The sequence below is a fragment of the Zingiber officinale genome, chromosome 8A (assembly GCF_018446385.1).
Source record: "Zingiber officinale cultivar Zhangliang chromosome 8A, Zo_v1.1, whole genome shotgun sequence".
Lineage (NCBI taxonomy): Eukaryota > Viridiplantae > Streptophyta > Magnoliopsida > Zingiberales > Zingiberaceae > Zingiber > Zingiber officinale.
Window position 1 is genome coordinate 118,949,906 of NC_056000.1, and position 13,606 is coordinate 118,963,511.

A 13,606-nucleotide genomic window follows, 5' to 3' on the forward strand; every position below is an offset into this window, starting at 1 on the left:
GAGAAAGTCTCAGTTTCTCTAGCAGAGTAGTTTTTTTTAATCAGGTTGGAAGCAACTTTGGTCCTTGTAGCACTTTCTGCTCGGAGCTTACTTTCGTTGGTCTGCAACAAGATTTCCAATTTTTTTCTTATCCTCCTATTGAGACTCCACCAATTGTTGAAATTCCTTTAAGGTCTGGCCCATACTTATGAGAAGCCCAACCTGAGCTTTTACCTCTTCTCGTAGGTTAGCTGTCTCGGTGCTCGGAGCAGATGCGATAGTTTCTAACTCCTCCACCTGTTCTCTTAGGATCTTGTTATCCCGCTCCAAATCCACAACCAATTGGCTTAAGTTCAATCCAGAAGCATAAAGCAAACAAGAACAATAATGAGGTCTTAATAAGGTAGGCCAAGTTAGGAGCTTATCGCAGTATCGTTCTAAGTTGTTCATCTACACGTGCTAATGTCGTTGACCCTTTCAACTGGCTCCGTGCTTTTATCCAGGATTTGGCTAAGGGGCCTCCTAGCTTCAATGCCCCATAAGAGGATGGGGCAGAGGCCCCCAGCCCTTGTTGAGAGGGTAGCACATAGGTTTGTTTGAAATAATGACGAGGGCCAGTTAGAGAACTAGGCCTTGAAGGAGGAGCACCGGAAACCCTTGGTAACGTCGAATGAACAGATGGGGAAGATTTTGATATTGCTCTGACCAGCTCAAGATCCCATATGACCCTAGAAAGTGCAAGTGTAGGGTTGGCCGGCTTCATAACAAGCTTAGATCGACAACATTTCGTTGGCATAAGCTCTTTTCCTTAAACGGAAAAATCCCTCGTCATATCAAGTGAAGTCTGCTCGTCTGGCGGTAGAAAGTGCAAGTGTAGGGTTGGCCGGCTTCATAACAAGCTTAGATCGACAACATTTCGTTGGCATAAGCTCTTTTTCTTAAACGGGAAAATCCCTCGTCATATCAAGTGAAGTCTGCTCGTCTGGCGGTCGCTCGGGTGGATTGAAAGTTTCTGATTGGGGCCTTTTGCGCTTAAACGTGAGGGAAGTGTCCGAGTCAGAGGAATCAAAAGAGGAGGTTTCTATGGGGGCAAGGCAGTTGATAGAAGACAAGGCTTGCTCGGATTATAAGCCGCTTGGGAGAGGGTCGACCAGCCCTTAAGTCGATCGGACATAGGGAGTTCGATGCTCTATTCTTGAATTAGGGACTCAGCATGGCCAGTTAGTCAATAGCCGAACAAATTTGGGAGATGCCTAACCCACCTCACAATTGATCGACCATAGGTCTGGTCGAGGGAAAGGTCAAACTTCTTACTCTGTATGAGCATCTTCACACACGCCCAGGCAATCCTATTACTAGTTATCCCTATGGATTTGTATATGAAAATATGCCTATGTATCCATTCGGTAATAGAACCGAACGAGCTTAGGTGGCCCCATAACCCGGGCCTAAGGCACATACGCACCCGACCAGATACAAAGTCAGCCAGGCCTAAGGCACTTAGCTTCATATTATTTCCAAAACAAAGTTCCAGCGTGCACAGTTTATTATATGGCCTCTTGAACGGATTTCTAGCACGCCCAATGAATCATATTATTTTTCAAACAGATTGTTAATACCATTCAAAGCATAACTGAGCAGCTTAATACGAGGAAGGGCATAAAGACGGTTGACTTTATAGGCCGATCGGGATATACTCAACCGATAACATGAGCGAAGAATTCTAACAACTTGTCAGAATAACAACCACATGTCAGAGAATATTCTTCTGAAACCTTTTTAAAGGATTATCCTGTTCCTCATTAGCCGACCACTTATAACAACATATTCCTCTAATTGCCTCATCAATGACAGAAGTTATAAAGGACAAAAGAGGTACACATGTGGGTAAGGAAAGATTTCTTGAATATTTATTACATAAGTTGTATAATTTTTATTACCCAACAATCTCTGGCATTCTCTACCACCTTATGATTACAGAGGTTATGAGAGGTGGAATATAAAGGGGGTCTCTCCGTCAGCAAGGTACGTTCTCTGAACTCTGAAGCTTACTCTCGCGTACACGTTCTCTATTGTTCTTCATTCACCCGTTCGGAATTATACTGATTTGAGCATCGGAGGGCTTTCGCCAAGGACTCCTCTCTAGTTTCTGAGCATTGACGTTTTGTTTGCTCGTCTCAGTGTGTGCATGATCGAAAGGAAGCCTCTCCGTAGAGTAAAAAGTCTTCTCCCAATCAACAACCCAATCACCACGCTCTCTCTATTGGCAAGTGTGTGCAGGATCGAAAGGAAGTCTCTCCGTGAAATAAAAAATCTTCTCCCAGTCAACAATTTAATCATCATTCCCAACGCATTATCTTTTCAGTTTTCAAACAGTATCATGTAATATTTACTCTATAACTGTTATAATATGTATAATTAATATAATTTTATTATAGTATTATAATAGTTACAACTAACTGTTACACCATGCATGTAACATCTATTTTATAACTGTTATAAGATGTACTACTAATATAATATTATTATAATATTGTAACGACTACTTTAAAATAATTTTATTCAATTTAAATTGCTTTTGATGAAGCTTAAAGAAATATTCTTTTATGATTTACATAATTTAGAGGGTCTTTTTAATTTTTTCCAGTGGTGTCCTCAAACTCGAGAGGTTTAATGAAGATGACAGAGTCGCTAGACTAGTGAAAAGGGTGTGGTGCAGTTGTTGTTGAGGTATGGAATATCGCCATACGAGATCTTTGGGATGAGTAAATCTGTCTTTTGCCCCATGAAAAGGGTGAAAGCCTTTCTTGTTCTACTATTTCCATGCTGAAGTTAGCGAGCTCATTTGGCCTTTGAAGTTTTTCAAAAGATTTTAATCTTCTTTCTTAACGTATGCAAATATGAAAGAGATATTTTTGGTGAGTTGTAGAGAAAAGAAGGTTTTATTTGAACGTCCGAGGAGCATGTTTAAGACATTTCAGTACTGTGAAGCCTGCAGGCGATACAGAGTATGGTTGGGAACAATGTAGAACACATCGCCGGTGTTGAGCTGCGCGTCCGGGCGGACGACCAGCCGCGGGTTCTTGAACACCTCCGGGCGGGTGACATGGTGCCTGGGGTTCTTCGCCATGATCTCAGCCACGGCCATAGGCTTGCGGTGGACCTCCACGAACCCGCCAGGGTGCACCAGCTTCAGCACGCCGTTCTCCCTCCGAGTGATGCCCATGATGATTGTTGTGATGATGGTGGGAGGCTTCCAAGTGAAGGAGGGAGGGGCGCGAAGACTCACTTGGTCCTTCCATGCTTCTATAGCTGCCATTGACGTGAGCAACAAAGTGAGGCCCTCGTTCCTCTCACTCTCTTCTTCTATTCGTTGGTCGAGGTTTCCTATGGAAGAGGAGAATGACCAGGATCAACAAAGCCAAATGTCTTGATTCATGAAGGATTTGATTGATTTAATTAGAGTCCTTATTATAATAAACTTCTGGCGGGCTCGTGGAAAAGGAGAACGGCCAATGGCCATGATCAAGTTCATGGCAGCGTTACAGTCCACAGGAAACCTCGACCAATGAATACAAGAGACGAGAGAGAGGATGAGAAGAACGAGGGCTTTCACTTTGTTCCTCACGCCAGTGGCAGCTACAAGAAGGATGGAAAGGGCCAGGTGAGAATTCGCGCCTTGTCAACAATCATCATGGGCATCGCTCGGAGGGAGAACGGCGTGCAGAGCTGGTGCACCCCGGTGGGTTCGTGGAGGTACACCATAAGCCGATGGCCGCAGCCGATTTCATGGCGAAGAACCCAGGCACTACGGTCACCCACTCGGAGGTGTTCAAATGAGTAATTAGGCTGGGCAACATCGACCCTAGGATAATCAGTCAGGTTCCATGGAAATTTTCCATTAGCCACCAGGATAAATCGAGAAACGCTCGCAGCAGAACATTTTATGCCCTACCGCTGCACCATAGCCTGCAACTAATTGTCCACCAGTAGATGCCCTACCGCTGCACCATAGCCCGCAACTAGTTGTCCACCAGGACGCACAGGTCAACACCGGCAAGGTGTTCTACATTGTTCCCAACCATACTCTGTATCGCCTGCAGGCTTCGCACTGAAATGTCTCAAACAAAGCTTATCCAACATTCAAATAAAACCTTGTTGGGCTCTTCATCTCCAAATTCCGTTGTGCACGAACTCGTTGGCAATCAGTTTCCACCCATCAGTAACTTCATTTTCTATATAATGAGAAGAAAATGGCAAACCATTTTCATATGGCTTTGTATAACAAACTAAGAAAACGTCACACGTAGCTCCTGATTCAGGCAGCACATTTGGAAATAAAGCTAAAAGAAATTTAAAGGGAAAACACCAGGATTTGGTCACATAATAAGAGACATAAATAAACATGAATCTAAGCAATCCATACAATCCTCTAATGGGCAATCACTCAATGCGAAAAGCTAATGTACATACCCCAATCGGCATGCAGGATACAGGAATTACAATATTGTACCACTCGGTAAACCCTTTTAACAGTCAAGGAGGTTCGATCCCATAATTATTATTACATTGTCACTAAACATCTAGTTCAACACTGAAAGAAAGCTCTTAGCAACGCGTCATAAACCTGAAAACTACAGTGCTGCACCTAGTTTATGAAATCAGAATATCCTTCCAGGCATGAGTGTTGATAAAGCACAAGATTCATTGGCTGGGACTGGATCCCAGATACCACTAGGTTTTCTCAACCCATTTAGTAAGCGAAGCAAATCACTGCATGGCAAGACAAAAGTTAGTTCCTTCTAGATGAAGTTTAAGATGGAAGGCATAGCAAGATCAATCACCAATTATTATATGAACATTCTTCTAGCTAACAATGTAGTTTTTGTTCCAAAGAAATTTATAAAGGTATAAAGAAACTAAAAATATATATAAAATTTCCTTGGCTACACTGAAAAAAAAATCAAGCCTCAAAATGCCGAGCTACAAGTTAAATTAAGCATAACAATCACTAGATGCCCCATAAGAATCTGAGTATAGTGTCTTTATTGTATGCATTTGCACAACATCGTTTGAGGATTTGAGATGCAATCAGGAACTTACATATCAAATTTTCCACCTACCATGCCATACTACTATGAAAATGCTTATTAACTACTAGAATAGTTCTATATGTTAAGACGATATTAACAAGACACTGCTAACCTGTGGCTGTTGTTGCTGATAGTTGTACCCAGCATAGGCAGCATATCCATATGTATTAGGATCTTGAGGTGCAGGGGCATATCCATATGTCTCGTAGCTTTGTGTGTATCCATAGTAGTTTCCATTCCACTGATTGGGATCTTGTTGTGGCTGTTATGAGAAGAATGCAAATTATGATGATTTGTGGTCTAGAATACTCTGCAAACAATTTTAACCAAGCTGAGAACTACTGAAACCTGTTTATTTGCGGGACTACGACCCCAAGAAAGTCGGACATTTTGGCCACCCAACAGTGTTCCATTTAGTTGTCTCAAAGCCTCCTCTGCACTGGCCCTAAAAAATCAAATCAAGCATAGACATAAATGTGAATACCAGAGGAACAAAAATAATATGGTAAAATGATAATGTTATTCTTGAAAGCAAAACCTGTTGGCAAACTGCACAAACCCACAACGCTTGCCTACAGGTATCTTAACATATAGCAACTCCCCATAAACACTGAAAGCTTGCCGCAGCAGGTCATCTGTGATATTTGGATCTAGTCCACCAACAAATATCTAAAAGCCAAGGTAGTAATGATCAAAATTGGTTGCACAATTACCTTCTATTATTTGCCAAAAAAAGAAACAATAAAAACACCCACAGTGGTATTGTTTGGATCATTGTCAGATTCAACTCCTTGAAAATTCTGGTTAGAACCTGCAAATAAGAACACATGAATTCTTGAAGAAAACTTCCCCAAATCATTTGGGTAGACATTATGCATATGAACTTTTGCCCTGGAAGAAACCAATCTTGGTGATACATTACTAGAAAACGAATTCAGTTTGTACTTAGTAATCTGAGAAGATTATTATACTTGGGCATGTGTTGCATGCATCTTGATCATCATCCAAGGTGAAAACTTGAACATGGCAACCTATAGTGTTTTCAATAGAATAAACCAACAAGGCTCCTCCAAGGTTGCAAATATACCTTTATCTATATCATCTGAGAATACATATTAGTTGCCATTTAATTGTACGATCATGTGATGGTTATACTACTTTGTGCAACAAAACTTAATTCATTGTATTCATGTAAAATGATGCAGTTAATATTTCTTAATTTTTAGTACTTAGGCAACAATTTCATGCATCAATTAGTGCTGCACTGCCACATAACCTGGGCAGATCTTGAATGAAAATCCAAATGGGGATGCAAAATGTGAACTCCGTCCTCTTGCTCAGGGTAAAATTCAATACAAACTTAAAACTTCAAAACACATTAATAAATTTTTTATATGCTTACATTATCATAGCTCAACCACCACACCTTCCTCTATCATGCCCCAAGAGGTGGGGATGGCCTACCAATTTTAATTGCAAAATGGAATGGAAACCCCTATTAAAGTGCCCAGCCTAAAGAGCGGGAGCATACACAGCTTTTGAATAAACCATTGAAATTAAAAGGAAATGTAGCAGAAGATGCCACAGAATAAGATCCTGAAGTAAATTAAGAGCGTAGATAGATTTTGGAAATTAACACTCTTACTAGAAGGGAAAGTAGCAAAAGCTGCCACAAACATGAAAGGACCAAGCTGTTATATATAATCAAGAACACTGACCTAAATGGGGAGATATGGATCTCAGCTGAAGTCAATTCCAAGCCCTATATGAAGGCACATGGCATCCTGCTCTGAGACAACATGAGTCTTTATATAAGTCTTTTCTAGAACTATGCGTAAAGGAGCCTAAATTTCACAAAAGTGCATGCAGGAAGGAACATCAATTGGAGAAATACTTTGCTATAATTCAAGTGAATAAGAGTGGGGGAAATCAAAGCGTAACATTCAACAATTTTCTCTTTCAAACTAGACACTTTTCAAAGAATAAATTACAAGACAAGAAATGGAACCATCAAAGAAACAACAGGTCTAACTCAATAAAACATGGGAAAGCATCTGGATAGCAAAATTACAGGAAAAAAGGTAGTAAAATGGTATCACTTTTACTCACCATCAGCAGAATATTGTTGAGAACCCAAATTCTTTTTGTTAGCAGCTGGACCAATTCGCATAGGTCTTGTTGAACAATAAACTCCATTCATATCAGACAAAGCACTTGATTGTTCATTCGGGTCCCCAAATCTAACAAAGCCAAAGCCTTTAGAGCGCCCAGTAAGTTTATCAGTCACAATTTTTGCACCCTTAACTGATGGATATCGATTCTTGAATGTCTCTTGTAACAAGTAATCTGTAACATCTGCTGCCAAATCACCAACAAAAATCGTGTAGTCAACACCATCATCTCCTCGTCTCTCGCCTGCGCCACATGTTGCCCAATTAAGCCTGAAAGTTTGCTCAATGTTTGGCATCATTTGACCATTGTAAGTTTGAAGAACTCGTTCAGCTGCTGCATGGGTTATGAACTCAATAAAACCATAACCCTCAGATTGCCCAGTCTGCTTATTCCGAATAACTTTTACACTAACAACCTGTCATTTAGTGAGTGATCACAAGTCAGATTATCTCCAATACAAAATTATATGTATCAAAAGAGAAGCAGCTTTATGCAATCGCAGAAAGAAGCAAAAGATGAAAAAAAAACTTTCAAAGGCAAAAGTAAATTGGTAAAGATTCATATAAAAAACTAGAACACAGCAAGCTATATGCATTTCATATCCAAGTTCCCTCTCATGCAAAACATACAGCACTAGAAGGATCTATCACAATCTAGCAGTGTTATAAATGGCAGTAGGCACTGGCGGTAAGTGACCGCCTACCACCTAGGCGGTTGAATTTTTTTTACTATTTTTTATACATAATATTATAAACAATTATTATTCTTTATAATATTTACTTTTAATAAAATATAGTAATTAAAAATTTAATCTAAATATTTAAAAATAAAATGTATATATATATATATATATATATATATATATATATATATATATATAATGGGATAAATTTATTAGACTTTAATTAAATCTATTTAAATTATCCCAATTATAGCTAAGAGTTAATTAAAATTATTATGCTAAAGTTATTTAATTAAACTTTAACTTACAACTTACTCGCATACCCTATTTCAGCCGAGCAACATGTTCGGGCCCGTCACCGAGCATGAGAGATGCCTCGGGCTTGGGCTACAAGTCTGGGTCCATTGCCAGGCTCGAGACACTTCTAGGCCCATAGCTAGGCTCGAACGATGCGTCCAGGCTCATGTGACAAGTACGGATGTGCCGCAGTGGCAAAACTGCGATAGCGATGACGACCATGGCAGTTTGAGGCATAGCTGTGGCGGAAAGAGATGAGTTAATAACGCAAGAGGATCCGAAGATTTTTATTATTATTTTTGATAATTTTTATTCTTTTGGTATTTAAGGTATATTTAGTGTTTTAAGTATTTTTGGTAATTTCTGTCTTTTCTATTTTTTTTGGATTTGAGTCTGTTTAGAAATTTTAGAATTGTGAGTCTATTAATAATATTTTCTTTCTTTTAGAATTTATTTCCTTTCTTTATAAGTTAGAAATTGTAGTCCATATATTAGGATTTCTTTCCTTTATTTAAGTTTTAGGGTTGGAGTCTATATAAATATGCGTTTAGGTGTTTGAAGAATAATCCTCGAATATTAAATAAAAATTTTCATATTTTTGGAAAGATTTGGAGAACAGAGGTTATCACTTCTTGCCTTCTTCTCAAACCGCCTTCTCGTCAGACCGCGGAATAATCGCTATTCCACCGACCATCAATTACGGCCTAAAGCACTGCCTGAGGCGGTGTGGTTGATGCCCGCCTCTCGCCTAGGTGGTGCCTAGGCGACCGCCTCGTCTGTCATTTAGAACACTGCAATCTAGTCATACAATTGTGGATCATAGTCATGTTCTATCATTTGAAACACAAGTATGATTCCTTTAATAAGTGACAAATCCACAATATAATAGTAGGTAATGTCAAAATTAGAGCACAATATCCTATGTAAACTAAAATACAAATTATAATTAAATTGAGGATGAAAATGAATCACCCAAGTGGAAGAAAAGGCATCTTGGCCTCAAATTCTAGTGCACACAAAACATGAACACAAATAATTAAATTCACATAACATAAGAAACTTACTCAACAAACATGGTGTAAACAAATCAAGAAGTCTGGCTCATCTATGACAGGGAATAATAAAAAATTTCCCATAAACAAATTGTCTGGTTAATGAAACCAAACATGATTACAGCATAAATTTTCTCATAAACAAATTGGCTGGTTACTGAAACCAAGCATGATTATACTATATGTGGCCACTTCTAATTTGTTGGTTGTGTATCTTGTAAGAAGGCCCTATGTAGGGCATCATTATTCATGATGAAGTGAACCAGTTGGTAACCTTTTTAAACCATTGGTAGAATACAATGTCTTGAGTACTTAAACAAGAAAAAGATAAAGGAAATTGAGGATTCAAACAACAATCAAGGCTGTGGCAGAAGATAAGAAAGTTAATGAACACAAATAAGCAAGGTAGAATATTTCTCAACATCTAGTTCCTCCTAAGCAAGCAAAATATATGAAGTAAAATGGAAATAAGATAAGAAAGTTCATTTCTTTTCTCCTTTCTTCACTAAAACTATTTCAATTTCTTTCTATTTCCTTCCCTCCAAGTAAACAACAATTAGAAAGGTAAAGGAGAAACTGAGATTTCCATGGCTCAATTTACTGAGACTGACAGCTTGTTGATCTCGCAATTCTTATTCAAAGGATAAGGGCAAATGAATCATGAAAGAACAAACTAAGTTCTTATTAAGACAATGTAAATTTAAGAAAATAACATAACTAAAATGAAGTATCATGAATTTCATCAGTTACTGTAAAAAAAAATAGACACAATTACAAAAAAAACTATTCATTATTGATTTATTCGCAAAACAAAAACAAATTTTGTTGACCAGCTACGTGTATGAAACCGTTCTTATAGAGAGAACAAACGAATTCAAATTGAAATGAGAAAAAAGAGGTTTCTGATAAAAGAATTAAGTAACTAAACATTTATAACACATATAACCCAAGCCGATGAGAAACAATTTCAGCAGGTCAGATAAAATATAATTTACACACAGCAGAAATAATGCAAAAAAAAAAAAACTTCTTGATCCACCAGTAGTGTTACATTTACGATTGCAAAACATATAAGTTATACATCAAAATCAGCCAGACTGTGCAACAAGAAAGAACAAATCAGAGAGTGAAACCCTAGGAAGGGAAGGGATTAGCCAATGACAAATATTCAACCAATGAGGAGAGAGAAGGAAGTGCGACCTCTCCAGTATGGGCAAAGCAGCCATAGAGGTAATTCTCATCCATCCAGTACTGCAAGTCACCCATCCACAGCGTCCGGATCTCATCTGCAGACGCCGGCTGCGGCACTGCCGAGGTCATCATAGGCACCGGCGGAGTAGCCTGGTACGGCACCTGCGGAGGAGCATGGTACGGCACCGGCGGGGGCACCTGCGAGGGCTGGTTGTTCCACATCGGCGGCGGCGGCTGCATCTGGTAATACTGAGCCTGCGACGGCGGCGGAGGCATCGAAGCCCACTGCTGCCCCTGGTGTTGCTGGTCGCCCATCGCACCCTGACCCATCCCTCCCGCCGGCTGCATCATCTTTGCGGATCGAAGCCTCGCGATGAGGGCAAAAACACAAACCCTAGAAACGGGAGGGAAGCGGCAAGAGGGATAGAGGCGTGGCGAGGCGATAAGAGTTCGCTATATCAAGCGAATCCAGCGTTCGGTTGGAGTTGGAGATATCTCAAGTTCTCATGCTAAAAGCACGTGCGTGCGGCAGCACGGAACCTCCCCAAACCTTTTGATAGGCCCATTTAGGGCAATAAATAAGTCAAGTTATATCAAATCAAGTTCAATCGAACCGAGTCATACTGAAATATTTAAATTTATTTGATAAAATAATTTAATCGAATTGAGTCGAATTTAAAATGAATTAAATTTTTGAAATAAATGTTCAAGTTTAACTTAGTTTATTTTGTATGAATTTGAGCTTATTTGAAGTTTGGCTTGAGCTTGATTTATTTAGATATTATCAAGTTCTCAATTAAGTTTGATTCGAGCTTGGCTTGAGCTTAGTTCGTTTAAATATTATCAAACTCTCAATTCAAGCTTGTTTGATTGTTTGAAACTTTTAATTGTTTAATTGGTTATTAAGATTGATAATTTAAATTTATTTATTTATTTATTTTATTATTTAATTAGCATATTGAAAAGAGTTTTATTAATAAATATGTTTCGTGAACATTGTTCACGAACATTGTTCATGAGCAACGAATATTGTTCACGAACGTTAACGAGCTGAATATATATATATATATATTCAAGCTGGTTTATTTAGCTTAACGAGTTGTTCAAACTTGTTTGTTTAATTAATCTTATGTATATTTAACGAACATAAATAAGTCTTTATCAAATCGAACACCAAACTTATTCATGAACACTTGGTTCATTTACCGTCTAGGCCCATTAGAGAAAACATTTCTAATATATATATATATATATATATATATATATATATATATATATATATATATATATATATATGTTGGAGTGTATACTTAAAAGTTTAGCTTTTGTACACATTTATTTTGAAATAAAGAATCACATTGGTCAAATGTTTACATTTATTTGTTAAATGTAATTGTTCAATTAATTTATATAGTAGATAACATGGAGTGTAGAGTCACACTTAGAAGATCATGTTGTCAGTTCTCTATAAATTATAAACAGTTGCTCACAACTAAGATGGAAAGGAATAAACCATCAGAATAGACGTAGTGTAATTAAGTATTAGTTTATCTTGACTAATAAATTACACTGATACACTTTAAGTGTATTGAGTAGGATCATTTAGGTAAGTTCTTTTTGTACTGACTTAGTAAAAGAACTAGACCTTAATATTATGGAAGTGTGTGCTCTTAATCCTAATATAATAACAAGCATGTATATTTAATATTTATTTCTTTGACTTATCAAAGGGTGAGGTTTAGTTCGATAAATCAATATGCCCGATAAGTTGGGAAATGATATTACTTATAGTATGTGTTGATTATAGAAGAAATCTGTGTCCTAGTTATCTAGGTTGAGAATGTCTCCAAAAGAAGCTCATAAGGATTGTCATGTTAAACCCTGCAGGTGGATCTAGTCCAACATGACAATAAAGTTGGGTGGTACTACTCTTGGAGCTAGATATTAATTAAATGAGTTGTCAGTAACTCACTTAATTAGTGGGCATTCGTAATCTTAAACACAGGGAGACTAACACACTCATGATAAGAAGGAGCCCATAATGTAATTTGAGATTGGTGCAGTAGTGCAGTAATAACTCTCTAGTGGAATGAGTTATTATCGATGAACTTGAGTTGTGTGTTCGGGGCGAGCACGGGATACTCAATCTCATCGGAAGGCCAAAACCAATTTCTCCTCTAGGTCCCTGTTGTAGCCTCAATAAAGTCTCAAGTCCATCTAAAGAAAAGTCTATCTTGATGTCCAAGAAGGGGTTGGTTCATTGCTTGGTGACCAAGCAATGGCCGGCCACATATTCTCTAGAAGTGGCAGACCCTTGCCTTGGGCAAGGGGGCCGGCCGCAATATTTAAATTAGGAAGGTTGTTTTTGAATTTTTAAATTTCCTCATATATTTATAATTTGTAAAAAGAGAGATTTTAAAAATTTATAAAATTTTCCTAATTTAAATTAGGCCACGAGGTTTTAAAAGAGAGTTGTAAAATTTATAAAACTTTCTTTTAAAAAGAAATATTATTAGAGATGTTTTAAATTTTAAAACTTGGTTTTAAATTTTAAAACTTTACTTTTAGTATCCACATTAGAAAAAAAAAGTTTGTAAAATTTTATTAGAAGTTTTCTTCTTTTAAATTTTATAAAAAATTTTTCTTTCTTTCCCTTTTAATAAGTGGTCGGCCACCTTGCTTGGTGCCCAAGCAAGGGGCCGGTCAAATAATTAAACATCAACAAATAGTTATTTAATTAATAAATCAATCTAGGATTGATTAATTAAAAGGAAAGAAAAAGAAAAAATTAAAAGGAAATAGGAATGAGTCTAATTTTTTATAAAACTCTTTCCATAATTTTCCGTTAGGAAACTAATATAAAAAGGGGGGAAGAGGAGGCCTTGAAAAATATAACAATTGATATTGTGTTGTTGGAGATCATCAAGTGGCCGACCCCTCTCCCTCTCTTCCTTTGCTCTCTTTTTCTCCTTTGTGGTGGTGGTGGCCGAATTCTAGAGAAGGAGGAGAAGCTTTCCGGGTGGTGTTCGTCTTGGAGGATCGTCGCCCACACGACGTCTAAGAGGAGGCGAGGGATACGACAGAAGATCTCGAGGTTTTTAGCATACAAGGAAGAGGTATAACTAGTATTTAATTTCCGC

General features: G+C 38.0%; 1 protein-coding gene across 1 annotated transcript; it reads right to left on the bottom strand.

Moving 5' to 3' along the window:
* Positions 1-4,353: 4,353 nt before the first annotated feature.
* Positions 4,354-10,938, bottom strand: LOC122010052 (RNA-binding protein L-like). Its single transcript, XM_042566426.1, has 7 exons — positions 10,476-10,938; positions 7,182-7,659; positions 5,828-5,883; positions 5,611-5,741; positions 5,421-5,517; positions 5,185-5,334; positions 4,354-4,752 (listed from the first exon to the last, which is right to left on the bottom strand). Exons 1-7 carry the CDS (start codon positions 10,815-10,817, stop codon positions 4,750-4,752), a joined length of 1,257 nt encoding a protein of 418 aa, XP_042422360.1. The 5' UTR covers positions 10,818-10,938; the 3' UTR covers positions 4,354-4,749.
* Between the last annotated feature and the right edge of the window lie 2,668 nt (positions 10,939-13,606).

Excerpts from the sequence above, each read along its gene's own strand:
- LOC122010052 (XM_042566426.1), bottom strand. The coding sequence starts at position 10,817 with ATGATGCAGCCGGCGGGAGGGATGGGTCAGGGTGCGATGGGCGACCAG. Across the intron at positions 5,884-7,181 it reads TCAACAATATTCTGCTGATG|GTTCTAACCAGAATTTTCAA; the intron begins GTGAGTAAAAGT and ends TCTTATTTGCAG. Across the intron at positions 5,335-5,420 it reads GTAGTCCCGCAAATAAACAG|CCACAACAAGATCCCAATCA; the intron begins GTTTCAGTAGTT and ends TTCTCATAACAG.